Source organism: Athene cunicularia, assembly GCF_003259725.1.
Source record: "Athene cunicularia isolate RWA chromosome 2 unlocalized genomic scaffold, athCun1 chr2_part1, whole genome shotgun sequence".
Classification (NCBI taxonomy): Eukaryota; Metazoa; Chordata; class Aves; order Strigiformes; family Strigidae; genus Athene; species Athene cunicularia.
This window is the reverse complement of record NW_020799095.1, coordinates 152,438,553-152,461,572: the sequence shown is the minus strand read 5'-3', so window position 1 is coordinate 152,461,572 and position 23,020 is coordinate 152,438,553. Positions and strand designations below refer to the sequence as shown.

At 47.0% G+C, this 23,020-nt stretch overlaps 3 protein-coding genes across 3 annotated transcripts in view; all 3 read left to right on the top strand.

Annotated features, from left to right (window-relative positions):
* Positions 1–3,752: 3,752 nt before the first annotated feature.
* On the top strand, positions 3,753–7,437 carry LOC113476934 (lymphocyte antigen 6E-like). Its single transcript, XM_026842945.1, is given in 4 exon segments — positions 3,753–3,866; positions 6,292–6,336; positions 6,339–6,410; positions 6,988–7,437. Coding segments are annotated over 4 exon segments (378 nt in total). The 5' UTR covers positions 3,753–3,814; the 3' UTR covers positions 7,197–7,437.
* A 3,574-nt stretch (positions 7,438–11,011) lies between these two features.
* LOC113476910 (lymphocyte antigen 6E-like) lies at positions 11,012–16,636 on the top strand. Its single transcript, XM_026842912.1, has 3 exons — positions 11,012–11,105; positions 15,249–15,368; positions 16,003–16,636. The coding sequence occupies exons 1-3, from the start codon at positions 11,054–11,056 to the stop codon at positions 16,209–16,211; spliced, it is 381 nt and encodes a 126-aa protein (XP_026698713.1). The 5' UTR covers positions 11,012–11,053; the 3' UTR covers positions 16,212–16,636.
* Positions 16,637–21,862: 5,226 nt separating this feature from the next.
* Positions 21,863–23,020, top strand: part of LOC113476197 (lymphocyte antigen 6E) — a 20,758-nt gene continuing 19,600 nt past the window's right edge. Inside the window, exon 1 of the mRNA XM_026841532.1 lies at positions 21,863–21,914. Within this exon, the coding sequence (XP_026697333.1) occupies positions 21,863–21,914 (52 nt within the window). The remainder of the gene's footprint in view (positions 21,915–23,020) is intronic.

The window sequence follows — 23,020 nt, the reverse complement described above, 5'->3', positions numbered from 1 at the left end:
CCTTGGCTCCAGAGACTCATCCCCCCTCTCTGCCCCCTCCTGGCAGGGAGTTGCCGAGGGCCAGGAGGTCTCCCCTCAGCCTCCTCTTCTCCAGACTGAACCCCCCCAGTTCCCCCAGCCGCTCCCCAGCAGACCTGTGCTCCAGACCCTGCCCCAGCTCCGTTGCCCTTCTCTGGCCACGCTCGAGTCATTCAATGGCCTTTTTGTAGCGCGGTTCCTCACACATTGTGACCGATAGCAAGGCTCCTGGTGGCCGTCACAGCTGTCTCGCTGAGATGGAACTCTACCCAGATCACCTTGTATTTCATCCAGACATGGTGGATCTGGGCTACCCCCTTCCTTCCTAGCTGGAGGACATCTGCCACCGGCCTGACTTGAGGAGCTCTGTCCTGTTGCTTGGAGCCCACCAGATCAGCGACGGACCCAGATGTGCTTTGGGAAAGGGAAGAACAGAGCAGGATGCCTGCAACGGTCAGGCCTTAGGTGGAAAAAGCAAAATACCACGCAGGTCTTCCTTTTTTTCCTGAGGTTTCTGGATCCCATGATCTACCCCCTCTGGTCCTTCACCTAACCCTGTTGTCGTTGAATGGCCAGATGAAGCAACCCAGCCCTCCCTGACCCGCCAAGGAAGTAGGAGAGGACACGACCAGATGAGCCCGATGCTTTTGGGCGCTGGGCTGGACCACCTGCCCTGCGTGCACCACCTGCATGACTCAGGGACACTGGGAGCACGACCCATGGCTGCAGCCTTCTCGCCTTGTCCCATGGCCTCTCTTTTCCCTGTTAAGGCTGCAGTTTACAACCCTGAGCTGAAACGAGGGTTTCCTCCCTGCGCCATGGAGGAGAGCTGCGATTGGAGCCACCCTCCAGAAAGAAAAAGGGAGAAAGTGCAGAGAGCTGACATCAAAACATCCCTGGACCGGGCAGTTTGCTCCTCCTCGCTGCTCCATCACGGGTTGAAAACACGCTTTGTCTGGCTCCAGTTGCACAAAAGGGACAGGCCTTGCACAACACGCTCCCAAGGTCTGGCACAAATACACCGGTCAGCTGCCAAGCTCCAAGTGGGTTAAGGTTTCTTCCTTAAAACTCCCAGGCTCTGTTAACTGTTGAATACCTTTCATGACACCCATCAGGTTAGCACCCACCCAGCCCTGTTTCTGCAGCATGATTCACCCTGCTGCCCTCCCCTCAATTTTTTTATGTCCCTGGGAATGGAGCTTTATCACCTCCACGCTGTGTTCTTCTGACACCATCTGCACTTCCCACTACCCCGGTTGTGTTTGCCCAGACTTTTCTTCCAGCTTTCCTCACCCCTTGCTTGAAAAAAAAATGAGCTGCTCTCTGCTTTAACGGGCACCCGTCCCCCACCCCATGGCTGTGGTGCTGGTTGGAGTCCAGAGTCCTTGCAGTGGCCCTGGGCGTGATCACAATATCAACAGCACACAAAAATAGCTGGTTTTGGGACCTGGCCAGACCCCAGTCTGGGTCCCAGAGCTTTCGCACCCTTCTCCTTCAGGACACAGGGATAGGGGCCAGGTGATGCCCCAGATGCTTTCCCCCTCCAGGCTCCACAGGAAACCCCCCAGTTTGACTCCAGTGACTGGTTAAACTGGGACTTGGGGAGCTGTAAATAAATATTCTTCCGACCCTGAAGGGCGGTGGTTAATCCCTGAACAGTGTCTGCACATTTTGTGCAGAAATGCCACCACAGGAGAAACGGTGAAGCATCGATATTTCCCTCCCATCCCATCTTATTTCTTACGCTCACTTTGCCTGTCTTTAATTATTTCCCCCCAAGCACTGTGTGTTTGCTTTGATTTATTTTTGCTTTGCACCAATATTTCTCAGCTCCCTCCTTCTCTCTTTCCAGTTCTGGGTGAAATATTAATCTTGTTTATTATTATTAACCTCCCCTCTCTCTAATCTATTTAAATGCTTTCTCACATTTCCACTTCCTACAGCCCATTTCTCACTTGCAGATTTTCTATTCAGCTGCACTTTGCTTTAACAGCATCATTTATTTACTGTTCATTTATTTGTTTTAATTTCAAAGCCTTTCTTCTTTCTTGTTGTGGGCTGTGCTCAGGCATTGCTCCTTTCTTCCTGCTGAGGAGCTGCATTTTTCTGCTCGGCTGGCTCCAAGATGAGCTGAATCAGTGTGATATTTCAGTCTCGTTTCTGGATTTTTGATGTGGATGGAAGGGAAGGAAGTTTTGTTTTCCATTTCTCTAGCTGGCTGAGAGAAGCCTGGCGATTATACAGAAAACAAACATGTAGAGTAATACCTTCTATTTCTCCCCATGCTCCAGCAGATCATGTTTCCTTCCTGATGTCATTCATCCATGTATTTATACAAAGTCTTGTTCAGAGACTATGGCCTTTACGCAGATTATTTCTGAAGTATAGTTGCTACATTAGCTGTCACGTGGATCTCTCACATCCTTTCTAAAAGAGGAGCTAATTAAAGATTCATGCTCAAGGTCAGGGCAAATCCAGAGAACAGAGTTGAAGACTTTGAAAACTCGATGCTCGTCCTCTCCACCCTGCTCTGGGCACACACAGAGACAGAAATAGTCGGGGGCTGAAGCTGCTGTAAAAAAAAAAAACAAAACAAAACCCAAAACATGAACTGGGCAAAGGAAGAATGACTGGAAGCAAAAAACTCATCACAAGGGGTGAGCATGGGGCCATCAGCCCAAGGTCTTGCAGACAGGTCGTCAGAGGAAGAGCCTATGAACCAGCTCCTTGGGGAGTAACTTGGGAAAAACAAGGGGCAACTGGATCTTCCTTATTCTGTTTCCACACCATTTGTGACCTTACAAACCTTGACTCTCAGCTCCCCACAGTCATTTCTCTCTCTGAAGACGAAGGGTCCTGTTCTGCTGAGATGTCTTCTTGACCAGGACTTGTTTTATTTCTCAGTCATTTTTGCTCCCATTTGTAGTTTAACCCCTGCAGCCGTTGCCATGCACTTTGTGCCTCTTCTTCATCCTGAGTCATTTGGCAAGAGGAGGCGAAGTGGTTGTGGGATCAGAAGGAGGGAACCCAGAAGGACTTGAAAGGTCGTGAGGGACTGGAAAAACCTGATAGAGTCCAGAGTTGGTCTCCAGGTATCAACAAACATTGTCACTTGGAAACCCTGGATGCTTCTGTAGGGCAGAGAAGAAAAGTAAAACAAAAGCATCAGACCCCATCCCTGCCTGGATCGTGGGAGCCTCTGAGTGACAGTCTCCAGACACAAATAGCGTCACTGCAGGAATGATACAAGCTGGTTTTCTGCCTTAGTACAAGTGAGATAATTCTGAATGGCTGCAGACAAACCAGCAAAAATCTTTTTTTGCCTCCTCTCCTACTCCCACAGATGCGAAACTCTCATATCATGGTAGGGAGAAATGACAGAGGATGCCGGGTGGTACCTACTATCTTCCAAGTGATGAGCCACCCGAGTGGCACAGCTGCCTCTGCTTTGCTCCAGGTTTCGCCATTCAACCCGGTGGAGTAAGAGACTCCCATGTTTGAATGAGATAAATTGTTCCCCAAATTAGCAATGCACACACGGTCAGCGGGAGTAGGCCTTGGAAAAAAATGATAGGATCTGAATGGGATGTAAAAAAAAAAAAAAAATTGCTATCTGGAGCCTCATAATAGGTTCCTACGCACAAACACACCCATCGCTGATCACATCTTCTGTGCTGTCACTCCCCAAACCTCAAATTACTGTCATCTAAGGAAGTTAAAGTAAACGTGGTTCCAGTATAAAAACTTACTGTGGCGCATCATCCCACATTGTTCAGACTCTGAGGGCACAACAACCATGAAGGCTTTTCTGATTGCCCTGCTGGCGGCAGTCCTGTGTGCCGAGCAAGGTAAGGAGCTCTGGAAGCTGGGAGAGCCAGATGGAGAGGATGAAAATACCAGAAGAAAAAATAGGGATAACACAGGGACGAGAAGGTTGACAGCTTTTATTGCTATTGGTGAGGTCTTGGTAGTGCAGTTTTTCTTTGGCATCAGCTGCGTCAAGCAATATTTGGTGTGGTTGAGTCTCGGTTGAGTTCTGCCGAGGTGTCCATAACCCAGAGAAGATGAGCTCACCGCTCTGGTTTCTTACACCCTCAAATGATCAAGGTCCGACCACTCACGTCTGATGGTAGACATGTGAGCTGAAAAAAAGCTAATAGGAATTAAGCTGGGCTCACAGTTTTTCTTTTGGTTTTATTTTGTTCCTGAATGAAACCCGAGTTGGTTGATTACGCTCATATTGACCCCCCATCTTCTGCCAGCGTATCACTTTATTTCCTACAATGGCATTACAATTAAGAAATTAGGCTGCTGGCAGATATTTTAAAGCCTACAGCTCTTTGCTTCTGTGTTTGAAGAGGTTTTTTTTTTTTTTTGTTTTTTGTTTTTTTTTTTTTAATGTCTGGGAGTGTGTTTATAATGGGATCCACAATGCTCTGTGCTTGTCCTCTTTCAAAAGAAGTGCAGATATCATCAGATAATTGTGCAGAAATATCCAGTTGAGAGAGACGTTGGCTCTGTGCGTGTATTTGCAATCTCGAGGAGCACTGCAAGCCTTTTTGCACCGTTAAGGCTGTTTCTGGCTGCATTCACCAAACTAGAGCTAATGGAGGGTGGAGGCCAGATGCAGGGAAGGTTTTATAGCAGCTATAATCGTTTAAGCTGTTATTGTTTCCTGACTCGGAGGGATTTTCCTCGCATCACTCAGTGCGTATCAGTTGCTTATACGCACATGCTGGGGTCTCGGCTCCATCTGCAGCAGGAAGTGGTTCGAACAACTTTGCGTGATTTGGCAGAAAAGCAGAACAGAAAATGCTACAAGGTCTGTAAAATGCACTAACACTTGCTAGGCAGCGTGTCTGGGAGTGCTCTGGCATGGTTTGTAAAAGGGCAGTAGCTCACAGCTCGGGTTGGGGAACCTCCAGAGGAGAGGGAACGCTTCACTCGTCCAAGCGATGGAGAAACAGCGAGTGCTGAATAGTCGGTTAAAGAGAAATTAAACCCAGGATGTAACAAGGATTTTATCTGCCGTTACGGAGAACACCTGCGCTCGCAACATCTGGCACTAGAAAAAAGAGCAACTGGGTACGTCTCAGAGCAAGACAGTCAGCCATATGCTGGCACCAGAGCTGTACCCAAGGCACCTGAGCTCCCCACATCACAGAGGCGAGGCCTTTTCTTCTCCTACCTGGGGTAATTAGGGCCTAAAACGGCTTTTAATTCTCTTTCAGAACTGCTTGTGGATTTGTTTAACCAAGCATCATGTATAGGTTCAACTTCAGAGATGAATTTGAATCGACAGCAGCTGGGCTTTGGGGAGTCCCTGGGGAGAGTTTGTTACAACCAAGTTCAGATTCAATCAGAAGGTTCTGTGCACAGAGAAGAGCCTTCCTGGGTTGAGAAAGCCAGGAGGAACTGAACCAGGCATATTCAGCCTAAGAGAGGACGCCCCGTGGTTTGCAGCTTGTCACCTTCAGCCCAGAGCTCTCCCCAGTGGTGACAGCGGAGCGGGCTGTCCTGAGAGCGGCTAACTGCCTCTGTCACCCCTGCTCAGGAACGAAGAGCGTTTCATGGCACTGTGAACAGGAGGGAAGCAGTTTCCCACCAGTTGTGAATCCACCTCTGGGGAATGAGATGGCGCGTGCTTGTGTTTCTAGCATGGCCAGTTTGGCCAGCCTGGGAATTTGATTCAGTTTACTTCAGTTTTGTTCAGAAATACGTATCCTACTCCTTCTGGCTTTGTAATAGACTTGGTTTAGCCCTGCTAATAATATCACTGAGAACATGTTGTTCCAGGCGCTGATAGAAATAATCTCCCTATTGTCCGAGCAACCTCTCCCAGGGAACTCCCTTTAACGCGGTTCCGTGCTCAGTAATTTAGCTCACGGGGGTGTCGTAGGCTTTAATTAATTCATGTCTGTACAGGTTTTTTTTGCAGATGCAGTCTGAAAATACTAAAACTAAGCTCTCACCTGAGCACGGTGCCAGTTCATCCTTGCCAGAGCTGTGCTAGACCCAGCTGGGCACGTAGCGAGCTCTGCTTTTGCAGGTTGGCTCTCAAGCAGGTCACTGTGGACCTGGAGAAAAAGAAAGGTCACCCGAGAGCGCTGCTCAGGCTGGAAAATCAAAGCCAACCTCTTATTTCATGGAAACTTGTTTGTAGCATACTTTTCACCTTGTATTTTCCAAGAAGGGACATGGCTTTTGACACTTTCTTCCCAGAGGGCATTGCTGGAAACCGCTGACGTGTGTCATGTGCACTCCTCTTTCCAGCTTCCTCGCTGTTCTGCTACACATGCGACAACGAGCACTCCAACTGGACTGTCTTAAAACCTACAAGTGTGAGGACCATGAGAAATACTGTATAACCACATACAGCTCCGCTGGGTTTGGTGAGTAACAGCGATACCTTAAGGCTTTTTTTTTTTTTTTTTTTTTTCCTCCCGTCCAGAGAAACTGATGAGCAATAGTGGGTTTTTTGGGGGGGCAGGAGTTGGTCTTGTTGGAAAGAACTGATCGCTGAGGTTTGCAGATCACCGCACGTAATGCGTGTGAATCCCTCAGCCGTGCTTTGGGGTATGTTCCTCACCACCTCGTGGCAGGGCTGGTTGAAGCACACGGATTTTATTGACACCACACCCTCCTGCTTGATGTGAGGGCTTTGTGATGGAGGGTGGAAAGGGATTGGATGGGAGTGAGGTGGTTTTAGAAACCAAAGTGCGTTGGCAGTGATTTTTTGCCATCCTACATGAAGCATGGTGTGGGTTTCTACCAAGGGCTTTCTGGTGTCCTGCAGCCGATCCAGGATGGGTGAACGATCACCCAGAACTCATCCAATCCACCGACTGCTGTTATCGCTGCACTGCAAATTAAGCATAATGCAGTATATCTCCTCCTATCGTCCTCTGGTCAGCTCTTGCGGAAGAATCTGAAATCACAGCTCTCCCTTCTTGTCTATTCTCCATCCAGGCAAGGACACAGGACACCGCATCACCAAGAAATGTTCTGCAGACTGTCCTGATACGAACGTGAACTTCGGTATGGCGGCTTTTTCCACCAAATGCTGTGGTACCTCCCTCTGTAATTTCAGTGGTGCCAACAGCGTAAAAATCAGCTATGCCGTGATGTTCCTGGGAATTGTGGCCAGTTTGGTGTGCGTCATCAGGGCAGGATTGTGAGGAGGGGTGGGAGAAGACGTGACAACCCAAGAACCTACAAAATATTCCCCAGCTGAGAAACCAACATCCTCTGACAAGTGTCCCCAACAGGGTCTATGTCTACCCTGTTTTTTTCCAAGACACTGTTTCAGATCCCTTCCACAAAATGGCACGGCAGTGTAGTTCCTATTTTGTCCCCTGTATCATTTGTTGTTTTGTACTAATTTTCCCTGGGAAAGCTCTTTTGATAGCATGCGTGTGACGATTGTCAGACAAAATAAAGATTTATGTTATTCTAGAGTGTGTTTGCTGTATCCACGCTAAGATCAGCCTGAGGAAACAGCTCTGCCAGAAAGGTCTGTAGTCTGAATCTCAACTTCACATTGAATTCCTCTTTTTAGCACCTGGGAGTCTTCTCCTGGCTGCCTTTCTCAGCTGACTCTGTTTCATCCAACAGCTCAAGGCAGACACTCCAGAAGGCCAGATGTTCTGCCTGATCACTCAGTGCTCAGGAATGAAGGTGTCGATCTGGAAAGATCAAAGATGTTTGTGTTGTTCCATTGTGAACAGCAACGAGAATTGTTTTGTAACCACTAGCGCACAGGACTGGGGGGTTGCCAGGTGTTGGCTGTGCTCCTCGCTCTGCTGAGAAGTTCTGTGTGATGTCTGCAGGGTGGATGTTTTCAGCTTTTCAAATAGGTAAAGGGCCCACACCAAGGTGCTGGAGAGGTCCAAGATGAGGACGGTGCTGCTGGAGCTGTTCTCATGGAAAGGGGAGCTCCGTGCCTGCTCGGAGAACGCGCTGCTGAGTGATTGCTCATGAATTCCCTGCAAGGGACAGGGCACACGGGCAGAAGAGCCTGGCAGAGGCAACGGGTGTCTGATCCAGGTCTCTGCTCCCTCCCTTTCCTCTGTCGCTGCTTCATTTCCAGGCTTGGGGATGAAGGAGATGGGTGGAGATTCCTCTTGGAGCAGCGGAGCTGTAACTTCGATGGGCAAAATACGTGCGCCCTAGGAGCTGGAGGGCGCGTAACGCCTGGCTGAGAAGTTTATAAATTCAGTCCTGCATTTTGGGAGGGCTTGTATCTAAGTGGCACCTGGGAAAAAGCCTCAACGTTTGCAGCCCAGCTGGATTTGAGGGGAACCCTGCTGCAGCAGCGCTCAAGACAGGCTGCAAAGCGCGCGTGTTTCTGTGCAGCGGGGAGAAACCACAGCGCTGGCTGGAGGCTGTGAGCATGGGATTAGGTTTAGTCATCCCATAAAAATTAAATTTCTGGGCAAGGAGAATGTTTTGGCATTTATTTAAATACGAGACTGGCTAACTGCATAATGGTTGTGTTCTACCATTTCTGTGTTGAGGGACCAACAGAAACTTGGGGTTTTTTGCACTTCTTTTTAACCATGTGTCCCATCGCTTTTCCTGTATGTTAATCCTAATAATTTCTGAAGTGATCGCAAAGCTTTTGGCCAACCTGAAAATCCACGTTGAGTAAAAACATCTGAATTTCGCAGTTACTTTCAAATTTCAGCTTTTCTGTCATGAAAACTACAAGGTTTCACAAAAATAAACGGTTTGCCCGTCTCACACGACAATTTCAACCAGGTTTAGAACACGATGAGCAAAATGCTCTCCTTCCTTCTCCACTCAGCAACTGTGTCAAGGGAAATAAATCTTTCCACCCCATCCTCCACGCCCAGTTAAATCCCTTGTTACTCTTTCCAAAAAATCTTACTGAAGTTCATAGCTACCAATACTTGTAAACCGTGATATTATCTTCTGCTTTGCCTCAATCCCTCCAGTGTGTTAATCATCTGTGTCCTTTCTACCCCTATGGGTTCCTTTCAATCTATCTCACCCGGCACTGGTGAGGGATGAAGATAACATTAATATCAGGGGGACATATGGGACCAGTTGGAAGAGTGCAGGACCATCTCATGGAATATGTCGACTGTCAGAAATCCTGCAATAACTCCTTTAAGAAATACAGCCTTGCCATCTCAAAAATCTCAGCAGCTTGCAGGAAACAAGAGATATTTTAGTTTTTGCTTGGATGAGACTACAAGGGAGGGGAAAAAAAAAAAAAAAGTGCCTGGCTGAGCTGCTATTTCTGTACCTGTTAATGGATGCTGTTGGCTGAAATAAATCTGAATGTGGGCTGCCTCTGCAAGCTGCAGAACGGCATTGCCTTGTGACTAGAGCCCCCTTTTCTGCTATTACCTTAGATAGTCAGGAATAAAAGTTGATTTACCATAAAGACTCATGAAGTCTCTTCTGGACTGGGGAAAATAAAATATTTCACAAGGAAGAGAGCGTTGCACTGCCTGGCATGGAGGGTGCCAGCTTCTGTTTCCTCCTGCCTGGTGCCGTACAAAGGCCTTATGAAGCCAAACAACGCCCCTCCTTTGAGCTTTCTTGGTTAATTGCCACCTCTGTTCCAACTGAGTTTCATTCTCTACCTGTTGAGAAAGCAGAAATTTCCTCACCTTAGTCATGCAGGTCTCCGTACTGACAATATTTGTACATCCAATTGAGAAGTGTTGGAAAGATTACATCACCTCAAGAACAAGGCATGCCTTTCCAGTGAGATAATGACTGTAGGTGGGTCATATTGGAAGCTCAAATATTTAATGGGAGATGGAAATCTGAGCAACTTTGAGACTAAGGAAAAAAAAAAAAAAAGGGAAATAAAACAGATGGAGAGCAGCAAGGGGCAGAGCTGCTGGCAGAGGCTTGGGGCACACAGGTTGCTCCCGCAGCTCGGAGTGTCGTGGAAAAGGGCTCCAGCTGGACCATTGCTGGGACTGTGCCTCCATCCCCATGACTAGATGGCAGAGAGACAATGGTGGGAGGAAAAAGCAACAGCAATCAGAAGATGGGAAAGATTCTGATTTTATACAGGGAGATAGGACGAAACATGATTAAAAAGGAGGAATAAAGAGCGCCGTATGGAAATCCAGTGGAGTTCTCCTATTTGGCATTTCACATAATCTTGGCTGGTTATATTTTTTTTTTTTTTTTCTGAAGACTTAATGAGTTGAGATCCTTGATCAGGCAATCTCTCGTTCTCCATGCTTTAAGTGGTTTCGTTTTTTTGGTGTTTTTTTTCTCCCTGACATTTATTTTTTATAATTTGTGAAAAAAATAATCACAGCTTGTTTAATGTGATGGGAGTGGGTGTTATTTCTATTTTTTAATTCAAGTGGTCATTTTCATTGCTCAATGGAATTTAGTTTTTAACAAGATAACATTTTCCCTCATAGAAAATATCCAATTTTTTTAACAGAAACGTTTATGGTTTTGAACTGCTGTCTTAAAAAGGCCCACAGAATATTATGTCTGGTCCCCTATGAAATGCAGTGAAAAGATGCTGCTCTTCTGATCTAGCTGTATTGACAATCCTGGGAGACATTTTGTAGAAGTCTCAATCCCAATTTCAATTTTCAATTCAGTCAGTTCCCATGTGCACTAAAACGGTGCGTGAGGACAGGATTTTTAAGGATGCAGCCTCCTCTGAGACCCAGGCTGGCCCGGAAAGGAGAACACACTTCTTCTCACAGGGACACTATTTTGTTTTTGTGTTTGGCTTTTACTCCACTTATCCAGAATTAGAAATCGTTGCATAATTGACACCAGATGAACAAGTATTGTGAAACGACTAAGGAAAAGAAGTGTGTGTGTGGGGGAAACATGACACTTGTTTAGATTTCTAACAAAGCATACTTCCACATGCAAGCGTGGACACGTTACACTCAATTATCCACCATCTGACACAGCAACCCTATAGTTATTATCCTAGCATCAAAGCAAACACTGCTGGGGTATAAAACCTGCCCTGGGAGAGTCCTGCTTGTTTTGGAGGCTGCAAGACCTATAAAGGATGAAGACTTCTCTTCTTGTCGTGCTCGTCATTGCCCTGTGCACGGAGAGTGGTGAGTCTCCAAGGATTGCTTTGTGCTAGCGAGACCCCCCCCCCCAGAGGTGGGGCTCATATTTGATATTAGAGGATGACAAGGGGATTTTGCAACACGAATCGTAAAACGAGGCTCTAGACAATATTCCAGTCCTCGGGACAAGAAGCCAGGGGACGTAAAACGTAAATGAGGCTCTAGACAATATTCCAGTCCTTGGGACAAGAAGCCAGGGATGTATCCCCACCAGAAGTTGGAATATGCTGAGGAGCTGAAGTGGGGGATGAGAAACCCACCTCACCTGACTCGTGCAGTCCCAGCCCAGCCCTTGGAGTGGCTCAGCGTAGGCAGCTGAGAGCCCTTGGTGCAGCTCCCTCGGAACGGGGTGGGGGGGTTAGCTGAGGGATATACAGAGCTGGGCAGGGAGAGGGCAATATGTGCAATAAAGCTGCAGATTTGACATAAACCAAACTACAGTCTGATTTTTTTTTTTTTTTTTTTTTTTTTTTTTTTTTTTTTTTTTTTTTTTTTTCCACTTGCCTGCTTATTGGTTGCAATTACAAACCATCATTACTTAAATCATTAGAGCTGGTCATGCCACAAGAAGACGTAATTCTGGCTCCCATCTCCTTCTTGCAGCTTGTTGCTTTGAGGTATAATCTGCTGATCCCAGGACGCAGAGTCACATTCTCGTCCTGTTTTCTTGGGTTTTTTTGGTTTTATTTTTCGTGACTCTGCACTTTAACTCTGCCTGGTTGGGCTCTGCCAAGGACAGCTGCCTGTGCCCCTGGGAGCTGACCCCTTGCACAGGGGCAGGCTGTGGGTCAGGCACAAACCAGAGGGTGCAGCCCTGAATATCCCTCTGACTATTCCAGGGGAAGAGTTGATCCCCTCAGCTCAGGGGGCTTTTGCCTTATTGCAAACTGATTTTTCTCAGGCTTTGCAGTAGGGTTTTACCTGCAAATTACTGGCCATTCTGGTCCTGGTCTAGCAGAGCACTTAGGCTCACACTTAATTTGAGGCTGGAATGTTCTTACTGTGGGACTTCAACAGGCTTTAAACTTGGCATGTGCTAAACCGTTATGCTTAATGGTGTTGGGAAAGTTGAGCGTAATAAAAGGATTGTTTTTTGCAGCTTATCAACTGTAATCGCATATTTTTACAAAGATCACATAATGAGACAGCAAACTTATCAAAGGAGTCAGTGAAAATTAACACAAAAGCACCACTTCGCTGTGCAAACTAGCCAGAAGGCTAGTTGCTGTTCTAATTAATCCTGAACCTGACGGATTTTAAAGGTGTAAATCCTGCATCTGCGGGCACTTGCACTTGTTAATGCTTTACATGTGTAAGCTGTTTATCTGGGCGGCTCGAATTGTTCACATGAAAATCTTCCTTGAGGACTGTTGTATTTCAGTTAGAGCAGAGGTCTTGGGGGGTGCAGACGGGAGACCTCCAAAGGCAGCCTGGTTTAACCCCGGGTGTGCATCCTGAGTGAGGCACACATTGAAAGAAATACTGGTTCTTTCCCCACTCAGCCCTCGTTGCAACAGATATCTCGACAGATGCAATAAAATCAGAAGTGTTTTTCGTTAGCGTGAGCAACATGGTCCTACCTGACTTCAGGGTCTTAACCGAGCCACCAGGTTAGGAGCCCATATGCCTCCAAAGTCCTCTATAGTAAATTGTGAGTGAGAGAGAAATCTCCTGAGCACAGAGAGAGGTGGCAAAATCACCCCTGAAGGCTGCTCACCCCCTCTCCTGGCTAGAAGGATCCCAGGGCAACCAAACTCTGAAATCAGCAGCTTTGGGAGGTTGAAACAGACTTGGGCGTGCAACAAGCTCTACTGTTTCCTTCACACATTCAGGAAGTTACTCTTGGAGTGGGCTTGATTAAAGAAGCTGTATTAATTAAGGAATAAATGAGCTACATGTCTGGAAAACCCAGTCTGGGGACTCTGCTCTAGCGTACGGTTATTCTGGGAAGAAAGGGTGGTTCCCAGTGGGGTGGAGCAGAAAGGTACCCGTATGGGCTTTGCACAAGAAAAGAGAATGAAGCCACACCACTTTGTGTGCAGATGTTCTGAAGGAGGGTCCCAGACCTTAAAAAAAAAAAAAAAAATTAGCTTGCAGTGCCAGGACAATACTGAATGCAAGGACAGCTGAGAGGTTCTGGAGGTAGAAATGACCAAGGGAAGGAAGCAAATTGCAATAGTTTTGGTGTCAAGTCAGAGTGAACCGGGTGCCAGGGCTGAGGTTTTTGAAATCGTAAGGGTGTCAGGCATGGGAACAGAAGGAGATGGGCTGTGAGTCACTGCAAACCAGTCGCCTGGCCTCTGTGTCCTCTGCTAACTGCTCTTCGTGAGAGACCACAGAGGGACAACAGGAACGGTGAGGGCTACAGACCGCAAGAGGAAAGTGAAGGTCTGTGCTGGGTGGCCATGGAAAGGGTGAAGGGGCTGCTAACTGCAGTGGGGAGACAAGAGTTTCCACAGAGATGCAGGAGGATGAATAGTGCCTAAAGGCATTTTTGAGGCTTCCTATGAAATACTGATCACCTGATCTTACGGTCTGACCTGGGGCCAGGTCTGGGCTAGTAGGACACTAAGGAGCAGAGAGTCAGTTTGAGCCAGACTGAGCTTGTCTAAGGTCAAACAAGGGCAGCAATGAGGTTAGGACAGAGCTGGTAAAGGCACTAACAATGACAGAGAAGCTCCGGCAAGGGAGAAGAAGAGTCAGACAGATAAAGAGCGAGGAAGGCAAAGCTAAAAGACAGTGCTGGTACAAGAATAAAACAGATATTAACTGGCCATGGATAGCTGGAAATGAGACAAACGAGTCTAATCTCCAGTGGGTGACATTACTGCAGGAGTGTTTGCTCCAGATAAACAGACATGTAGGAAATTTCCCTTATCGTGCAAAGAAGCCTGCCCCAAGGATCTCTTTGCTATGAATGACCGCTTTAGGTTCCTTGAGTGCAGGCTGTTCTCATTCATTCGTATTAGCACAGCGCCTTGCAGATGCTCAGTGCTACAGACGTACGCGGCGCGTAGTGTTAGGCAGTCATCACCCACCGACGGCTGTGGGATCTGCTGCAACCAAGGGGATGGTTTGCTGAGCCCTGTCTTCTGCAGGAGAAGCTCTCCTGACACGAGAGAGCTCTGAAAAAATGAACCGGCCAAACGCACGCATTCATTTTCCTGAGAAGCAGATCTAGGTCACTTGTCCCTTGCTTGAGATACGTTGTGCGGGCACGCAGTAAACAGCTGGAGAGGGACTCATCATCGGGAAGAAAAGTGATAGGACAAGGGTAATAGTTAAATTGAAAGAGGGTGGACTTAGAGTAGAGCTAAGGCAGAAATTCTTCCCTGTGAGGGGGGTGAGGCCCTGGCACAGGCTGCCCAGAGAAGCTGTGGCTGCCCCCTCCCTGGAAGGGTTCAAGGCCAGGTTGGACGGGGCTTTGGGCAACCTGGGCTGGTGGAAGGTGGCCCTGCCCGTGGCGGGGTGTGGGGAGGGTGTGACTAGATGAGCTTTAAGGTCCCTTCCAACCCAAACCATCTATGATTCTATGAAAATATTCATGTCTAGTATGGCCAGGGGCGTTACTCTTAGACACGTGTCTCCCATTCTGTATTAATTTTTTTTTTTTAATAATTCACTGTTGGACTGTGTATTCTGAGAAAGGATGTGTAGGCAAGAACTCTTCAGATGACTTGAGATGTGAAAAAATGTGGACAGGAACCCAGTGGTCTCTTTCCATAGAAGGACCAGTGGCCAGCAACCAAGGCTTGGAGGAGCCAGGTTGAAAAGAAGCCAAAGAGTTTCATGCTGCCAGTGGTAGGAGACTGGAGCGCTCTTTCCAAGAGCACGCTGGGGATGACAGATGTTTCAATGGACTCAAGTTAGTATCCAGAAGGAAGATCCCTTGGGGGTTACTAAATGAGCACACCACATCAGTGTCAGGAATCTGAGCTTAAAGGAATTTGCGTCCAGGAGAGTCGCTGGGGCCCAGTTTCACACACCCAGGAGGAGGTTGTCTGCCTGTGGCTGCTGGGCTTGGCAGATCCTCCATCTGGACCAGCACCACCAGTTTTGTCCTCCTATGGATATTTTTAGAGGTGATTGATGGGTGTTGTGTGGTTTTTTTTTGGTTTTTTTTTTTAGCTTTCTCCTTGACGTGCTTCACATGCCAAGATGCATCTTCCAATATGGAATGTCTCAAACCAGCCACATGCTCCGAGCACGAGAAGTACTGTCTCACAACCTACTCTACCAGGGGATTCGGTAAGTGTGAAGCTTTTCTAAGGCTCTGGTGACAAGACGGGGTTCAGGTTAGGCTGACTCCAGAGCCTCCTCCCACCAGGAGGTGTGGTGGAAGAATTAATGAGGATCAGAGAACACCTTGCAGCAGGTGGGAACTCGGCGTAGTCTGTCTCTGCTGCAAGATATTGTAACAATACCACACTGCTGATTAAACATAGGAAAGAGACACATGGGAACAAAGAATATTTCTCCGCACAAACCCTTTATCTCCTCTCCAAGCTCAAATATATGCTCACCAGGTGGTGGAGTCAGAAAGGGCCAGGTACTGTGGAAGGAGCAGTCCCGAGGCACGGGGACCACGATGTCTTCCAGTCTTACCCTGTAGAAATGCGTTAGATCTCCTCGCCCTAGGTCGCGCTCAACTGGCCCTGAAAACAGGAGAGGAGTTGTAAGGCCTGGAGATGGTCCCCATGGGTCACATACACACAAATAATGATGCAGCGTGACAAAGCCCAAGGGAAAACCAACAGCATTAAGTACAGGACAACATACTCCCCACTGGATATTGCCCGGCAAATCTGCCACTGAAGCCTGTAAAAAATACACAAGATAAAAACTCCCAACTTTTCTCCCTGTTTTCTCTCTCCCACTTCAGGCGACAACCGTAACCAGCGTATTAGCAAGAAGTGTTCTGCATTTTGCCCAACAATTGACCTGAACATTGGCATAGCCGGTGTTGCTACCAGCTGCTGTGAGACTTCCTTGTGCAACATCAGTGGTGCCAGCAGTGTGAAAACCAGCTACGCTATGATAGCTCTGGGTGTCTTGGCCAGTCTTGCCTGCATCCTCCGTTTGGGTTTTTAAAGGGGCTGGGGTGGGGTGGGGGGGGGGAAGGAGAGGAAGAAGCTTCTTGGCTTTGCCTACAAGGGGTCAAACTCCCATCTGTACAGTGTGAATGCTGCCCTGTTTTCTCCTACCTGGAAGGTCACATCCCATCAGCAAATATTTTTGCTCTTTCAGTGCTCTGATGATAACGCCCAAGAGCACAGCCCTACCTCAAGATGGTCTTTGGAAGAGAAAGGCACGATGTGGAGCCCTACACATGCAGAAGGGCACCATATAGTCACGATCTCTCCTGCTATTGGCCTTTATAACTCCACGATTTTTTTTTTTCTCCCCTTCATTTTGTCCCTGCCATTCTCTTGAGCCATTTTTCCCTTTATAATATTTTCTGGCCTATATTATTTTGGTCTGAGGAAGCCTTTAATATAAGAGTTGTTAAATAGAAACTGGGCACAATAAAGTCTTGTTTTATTCTATTCTGTGACTCGGTGGTGTGGTACATCGGGCGTAGCAGCTGGATGCATCCATGTTAGCAGCAACAAAAGCGGAGGCGTCATTCTGCAAGTCCAATTGAAATAAAGCTGAATTATATTACAGTTGCTTTGCAGTCACTTCAGGAAGCCTCTCCCTAGATTTTATTTTCATTTTCTGCGTTGGCAAAAGCGTCGTTTTTGTGACTCCATTTCAGAGTAAACTGTACTCTATTTAACTTGCTTTCGGTTTCTCTTCTGGGTCAGCTGCCTGAAAAGAAACTGCTGTTGAGCTCTTCAGCAGGCAAACAGAGGGGGACAAGGCAGGACCTGGCGTGAAAGGATCTTGAGCATTGTTTTCTTTAAACTGATTTAAGGCCTTCCAGTGGAAATTGCTTTATAAGCATTACGGATTATTTTGAAAAGGGAGAGAAGTATCTTGCATGGTGCTTAAAGGAAAATCATCCAAAAAGACAGATGGTTTCTACTGCGTGTCTGCTGGAGTCTGGAAAAAAAATATATTAACTTTGAAAATAAATCTTTTATGTTTGCTAGTCCAGTTTCCTGTTGTGGTTAAAATTGAAGGAACTCATTCCCCTGCACTGACCTCGCTTGTGGATAATCTTAAGACTGAGAGTTTCTCTCTCTCAAACCCTTCCGAAGCGAGTCACAGGAGGCTGAAACGCTTTCTCCTGAGCTGAAGAAGCTCTCCACCAGGTTTACCCCAGCGAAGATCTCCCGGTGTAATTAGCTGGGTGCAGCTCACCCAGCTGGTTTTCTCTCTGTAGACTCATTGCACAGGGAGAGAAGCCGTACACCTTGCTCACTCTGCTGGGTATTTGCCGAGAGCAGAGGAGCCGCAACGCTCGGAAACAGCCGGATTTGTAGAACAGGTTTGCAAAGGAAATGTGGTCTCACGGCTCCATCTCCCCCCAGCCTGCTCCTACCCCTTCCTGTCCACCCTTTCTCCCATCCATATCCAACCCCCAGCTAAGCACTCCTTGTCCGTTTTCTCTTCCAGCTTTCCTTATTGGCTTCTCCATCCAATCTTAGTCTGGGCTTTACCTCCAACCTCTATTTCCTTGCTAAAGCCTCAGCTCATTTTTTTTTTCTCCTCAGTGCAAATGCAAGGTTGGCCCAGGGTGCTCTGTCTCTAGCCATGAGACTCTCTGTTGTCCCCACGGTTTCTATTGCACTGGCACCACCCAGCTGAGCCCGCTTCAGTCTTCTGTCCAACCTACTCTTTTCACTTTTCTTCCCCTTCTGCCAGATTTGGAGATACTCAAGTGGCACACACATTTGAACGCCTCAAATGTGCCAAGAACTGTTCTGTGGCCTTGGGTGGCCATGCTCCGCCCCACACCCAGGGGCGGGTGGTAACAACTGAACCATTTGAAGGAGTGTTCAGACTTTCCACAGGTTTAGGATTTCTTAGGGTCGACGCTGCTTGGCACAGGCAAAGGCCAAGCTGGGGGCTAGTCCTGGCCTATTTTTGTGAATACAGACCCACTCTTGGCATCCAGGTTTAAAATAAGGTCCTTTCTTATGCTACCTGAACTTGGCAGGTGCCTTCGTTTTGGGTTGGGAGGGAATCTGGCATGCGAAGGAAGGTACAAAAACACATGGGCAAAGGGGGTGAAGGCACGTGGTAGAGCCTGCTGCTGCCGTGGAGGGTTTTGTGGTCTGATTCTGGCTGTTGCATGAAGTTATAAGCAGCACCGGGAAGCAGGGAGTCCCATCCTCAAGGGAGCAGCACCATCCATGAACCCCAGCCTGTCTCTCTCTTGCCTGGTTTCTCCCTGTTCCCACAGGTTTTCATTCCCTACTGCCCAGCACCACAACGGTGCATGTGGGCCAAAGATTGATCCACATCTCAAACTACATAAAAGGGTCCTTATCTGGAAGTGGGAGCAGCAATTGCCCTGAGGTCCTAAACCCATGAAAACTTCCTTAGTGAACCCTCCCTCGGCAATGGTGTTGTGTAAGAGGAGACTCCTCACTGCCAGCCCTCCTGAGAAATCCTGATACGACATCTCCAGCAGATGTTGCTGCCTAATTCCACATCCCTCTGCCCGGAGTTTCTTATTTGTTGGCTCCCCATGGTTGCATACTCCTTGGATGAAAGTGGAGAGCAGAGACATTTGGGATGCCTGGAGGGCTCTCAGGAAGAAGGTGAGTGTTTCGTTCAAATAATTGGGATTGCTTCTGAGATGTAGCTGGCTCTCTCTGTGTGGATCATCTAAGAGCTCGGGTCTTGCTGCTCCTGAATCACTGCACCGGGACCTGAATCAGCCAAGGGGGCCTTGCCCTGCCTAAAATAGGCACCTGGAGGAGGTGGTTTACTTTGGCCCTTCTTTTCCCTCACTCAGGGCTCCACCACCGCTGATTCTGAAGGACCTATGCTGCCTTCTGCTGTCCTCAAATAATTCGGCTGCCTTTTCCCTCACAACATGAAATTTCCTCCCTTTGTCCCTGTTTATTTGCCCTGATTAACACACAGTGAATCAAGGACAAAGCAAGAGACAAGATGGATGCAAAAGGTCAAAGCAAGGTCTTCACTGCGTCTAAAAAGCTTCTGAAAGCCATGGAATATGACAAAAGCATCCCTTTTTCAAAGTTACCTGCTGCTCTCTCGTCATATACCCAAATCATGGCTCCATTCTGAGGTCCACTTTAGTTTTTCTGAATGACTAGCGATGAGATATATTACTCTATGGAGGTGACGCAGCTTCCTTGCATTTTTTTTTTTTTTTTCAGTCTTCCTCAATCTCTCTTGGTGTCCCTTGGCTTGTCTGCTCCGGGCCCTCCTGCAGTCTGAAAGCTGTGATGTTGGGTGTTAAAAGGATTTTACCAGACTGTGGGTATCTCTAGACTTGCTTTATTAACAACTCAGACTTGGGCCATCACCTCGGTGAGTGGCAACAGCTGACAAAAAGCATCCTCTATATATACACCATCTACCATACGATACAAAGAGTCTTTGGTGGTTTTCCAGGAACTTTCAGCTCTCGCTTCATCATCAGTTTCAAAAGTCCACTGTATTCCACAGTTTTGGCTAGTTCTTATCGTGTCATTCTAATTCCTCGTGGGACACCGCTGTTCACTGGTACGGTCAGCATGGTTACTTATCTTCAGTATTGTTCCTAGAGCACCTGTGCTCTGTTAATGAAACCTATAAAACAATATCTATTTATTAATTATTCCTGCTATTAATAATATCCTAAGAGAAAAGAGCTTTCTAAAGCTTGTTCCTTTTACACTGGGCAGCAGGAGACACCCTCCCCGTGCTGGCTGCTTAAGCGTTGCCTCTGTCTGCATTGAGTTTTGTAATCTGTCCTCTTGAGAAATAAGGAATCACTGTGACCCAGTCACTGTGCTGCAAACTGACTGCTCTCCAGACGTGAGAGGAGGGCATGCTCCAGCACCACAGCGCTCCTAGGTACTAACGAAGATGTTAATAACCTGAGGACAGCTCCCAGATAACAGTTCGACACAGAAGAGCTTGTTTCCTACTCAAATTTCTCTCCTTAGTACACATTTGTTGGCAGTGCTGGGGATGTCTTAGCCTCACCACAATCTTTCAGAGCTGACTTGCAACATCTCATTGCATGAGGGTTCATGTAGACACAAATGGACGTTGGTAAAGTCAACACGGAGGGGTGTATGGCAATAACCAGAGTGCTCTTTCACTCACGGAGGAAGGGAAAAGGAAAATATACAACAGAAGTCTATGGGATAATTAATAGCACCAAAACAAGGTAAAAAGAGTTGCTTCCTTCTACCCTCATTGCAAAACACCAGCAAGAGGACACACCCACTAATTACAAAGAACAACCTGTTTATAATCACTTGGGCAGTAAACCGAATCGCCCTCCGCAAAGGAGAAGGTTTGATTTGATCATCACCAGCACGTCCCCTGCTGACCTCACAAACCTCCAAAAGCAAGAATGGGGATGTCTATTTTGGTATCGGGCTTGAACAACTCTGGAATTCACCACCTGATGCATCATTCTAGGAGTTTAGGAGGGCCTGAAAAAGGATCACACGCTCTCATGGATAAGGAAATCAGCTGGTGTTGGGGTGATTCATATTAGAAACAGACGAAAACGGTGACTTCTAGGGAACTGCCTGTTAAGTTATTCCATATTTGCCAGCCAAAGGTGGGTTTGGCAATTTTTTCTTTTGTGCATTCTGCTACCTGCTGTCCAGGACTAATCTCACTTTGAAAGAAGCTCCGTGAGATGGCAACTTGAGCTCTTACAAGATGCATCTTGTATGAGGGTCTATTTCCCAGAATGTCAGAGCCAGATTTGAAGAAATTCAGAGAGAGTAACACAGAAGAATGAAAGACAAGAGATTGATTTAAGGGGAGAGATTGAAAAAGAGAGTTTGAGAGACGGCTTTTTTTCAAAGTAGAGCAGCAGTTCCAGGATACCAATTTGTGGTAACGTAAATGGAGGCTTGATTTCCAGAAACTGTTGAGTGCGGAGAAAAGCAGAGCCTCTAAGGAATCCCTAAAATGGAAGCAAAATTTCATTAAATAAAAAAGACCATAAGGTATTTGAGAATTACAGCCAAGGGAGGAGCGAGCAAGGGGATTAACTACAGGGAATGGAAAACTGATGAAGAAATGAAGACTGACAGGAAAATATGAGGAAAATCTTCTGTTTAACTAACCATTAGCTAATTTCATTTAGTAAACCACACTGATTTTATCGGAGATAAACCAGAGTAGGCCAGCTGAGAGTCTGACCTTCTGGTTCTATGGAATAATTAAAGAAAACGAACGATATGAACCCTGGTATTTCACATGCTGACAATCCAAAGGGATTAGGAAAATGCAGTGTTAGGACTATCTCCCCGTGCCTCCCGGCTCTGCTATTTCATCAGCACAGCTGCTGCTTCTGCTGGGAGGAAGGAAAGGAAGAAACCTGGAGAAGAAGAGAGCAGATCCAATTTCCCATCACTCATATGACCGGAAGAGCAAGAAACGCTTTGCCAAAAGGACTTTTTCCCCAAGGTGTCAGCTTGTTCCAAGGGCTCCAGCATGGAGAACTCCCACATGCACATTACACACCCTTGGGTTGATTTCATGTCCACCCCTGAGCCGTCTGGAACCTGTAAAACTGCTGCCACTGTTCAAAGGGTATATAACCCGTCCTCCAAACATCCTCCTTGCCCAGTGGAGAGGATCTGGTGGAGATGAAGACTCCTCTTGTCACCTTGTTGGCTGCTGTCCTGTGCGTGGAGCAAGGTGAGCCTCTAATGCTGCTACTAGATATGATAAAGTACATAGAGAAGATGGTGAAAATTTTTCGTGTCGCAAAAATTTAGAGGGTTTTCGCCGACTTTGCAATACCGCAGTTTCAGCCATGCTGCCACCAACTTCCTTTTGCACCTTGATTAACATTTTGCTGCAGAAATAAGAGCCTGATAAACTAAATTCTTCTTTCCAGCAGCAGTACTGAGTGAGAGAGCTCGAGTTGTATGGTGCTGGATGCCAGATTATAGCCGTGCAGTGACCTATGGGATCGTCCCAAATGATGCAAATTCTAAGTGCCAGAAACTGTAACAAAACGTATTGTCTTATCCATATGAGGTTTTGAGCATCTTACAGACTTTTCTGTACTGCTGCTTCCTCCGTTGTGGCAAGCCACGTGGTTTGCCATGTGTCTTGCTTGCTAGGAAATGCACCAGTGAGAATTTTTTTATAGATTATATCAGAGGCAGAGGTGAAAGAGCTTTTCTGTGCTTATGTCATGTTAAAGGCATCCTTCTCCCAAAGGGAGGTCTGAGGTACTCTGGATGAGTGTCCTTCATCTGGGACGGATACACGTGGTGTTACGTCGCTACGTGCATGTAGGAATAACGACCAGATTGACAACATTTTCCCCACGCCTGATAGTTTCCCAGAAACTATGATACATATCAATCAGGGGTTGAGAAAGAGGCATCTAATTAATTCTTGCTCTCTGATGTATCAACCCCCCTACTCCTACATTTTTTGGACAGATGGTTCTGGAGCACGCCTGGGAAATCAGAAGCTTCAGCCAGTTTTGGGGTTGGAAAAGGAGTATTCGGTTCTTAAAATATATATATATATATATATATAAAGGTTGTTGTGCCCATAATTCCTGAATGCAGCAACACAACATGGGCATAGGAGAGAAATTATCAAAGGCAATGTCCCCAGTGTCACCCGGGATGAAGTGGAAAGCTAATAGAGATCCAAGACTCTGGTAGCACATGTGCGTGGTGGGATACCTTGTTGCTGTAGGAGGCTTGAAGACATTTTATTTTGGCATCAGCTTCCAAAAGGACCTCGGGGCAGTCTTTCATAGGGCACCTTTTGGTAGCCCA

Coding starts and splice junctions, on each gene's coding strand:
- LOC113476910 (XM_026842912.1), top strand. CDS start 11,054: ATGAAGACTTCTCTTCTTGTCGTGCTCGTCATTGCCCTGTGCACGGAG. Junction 11,106..15,248: donor TGCCCTGTGCACGGAGAGTG/GTGAGTCTCCAA, acceptor TTTTTTTTTTAG/CTTTCTCCTTGACGTGCTTC. Junction 15,369..16,002: donor CTACTCTACCAGGGGATTCG/GTAAGTGTGAAG, acceptor CTCCCACTTCAG/GCGACAACCGTAACCAGCGT.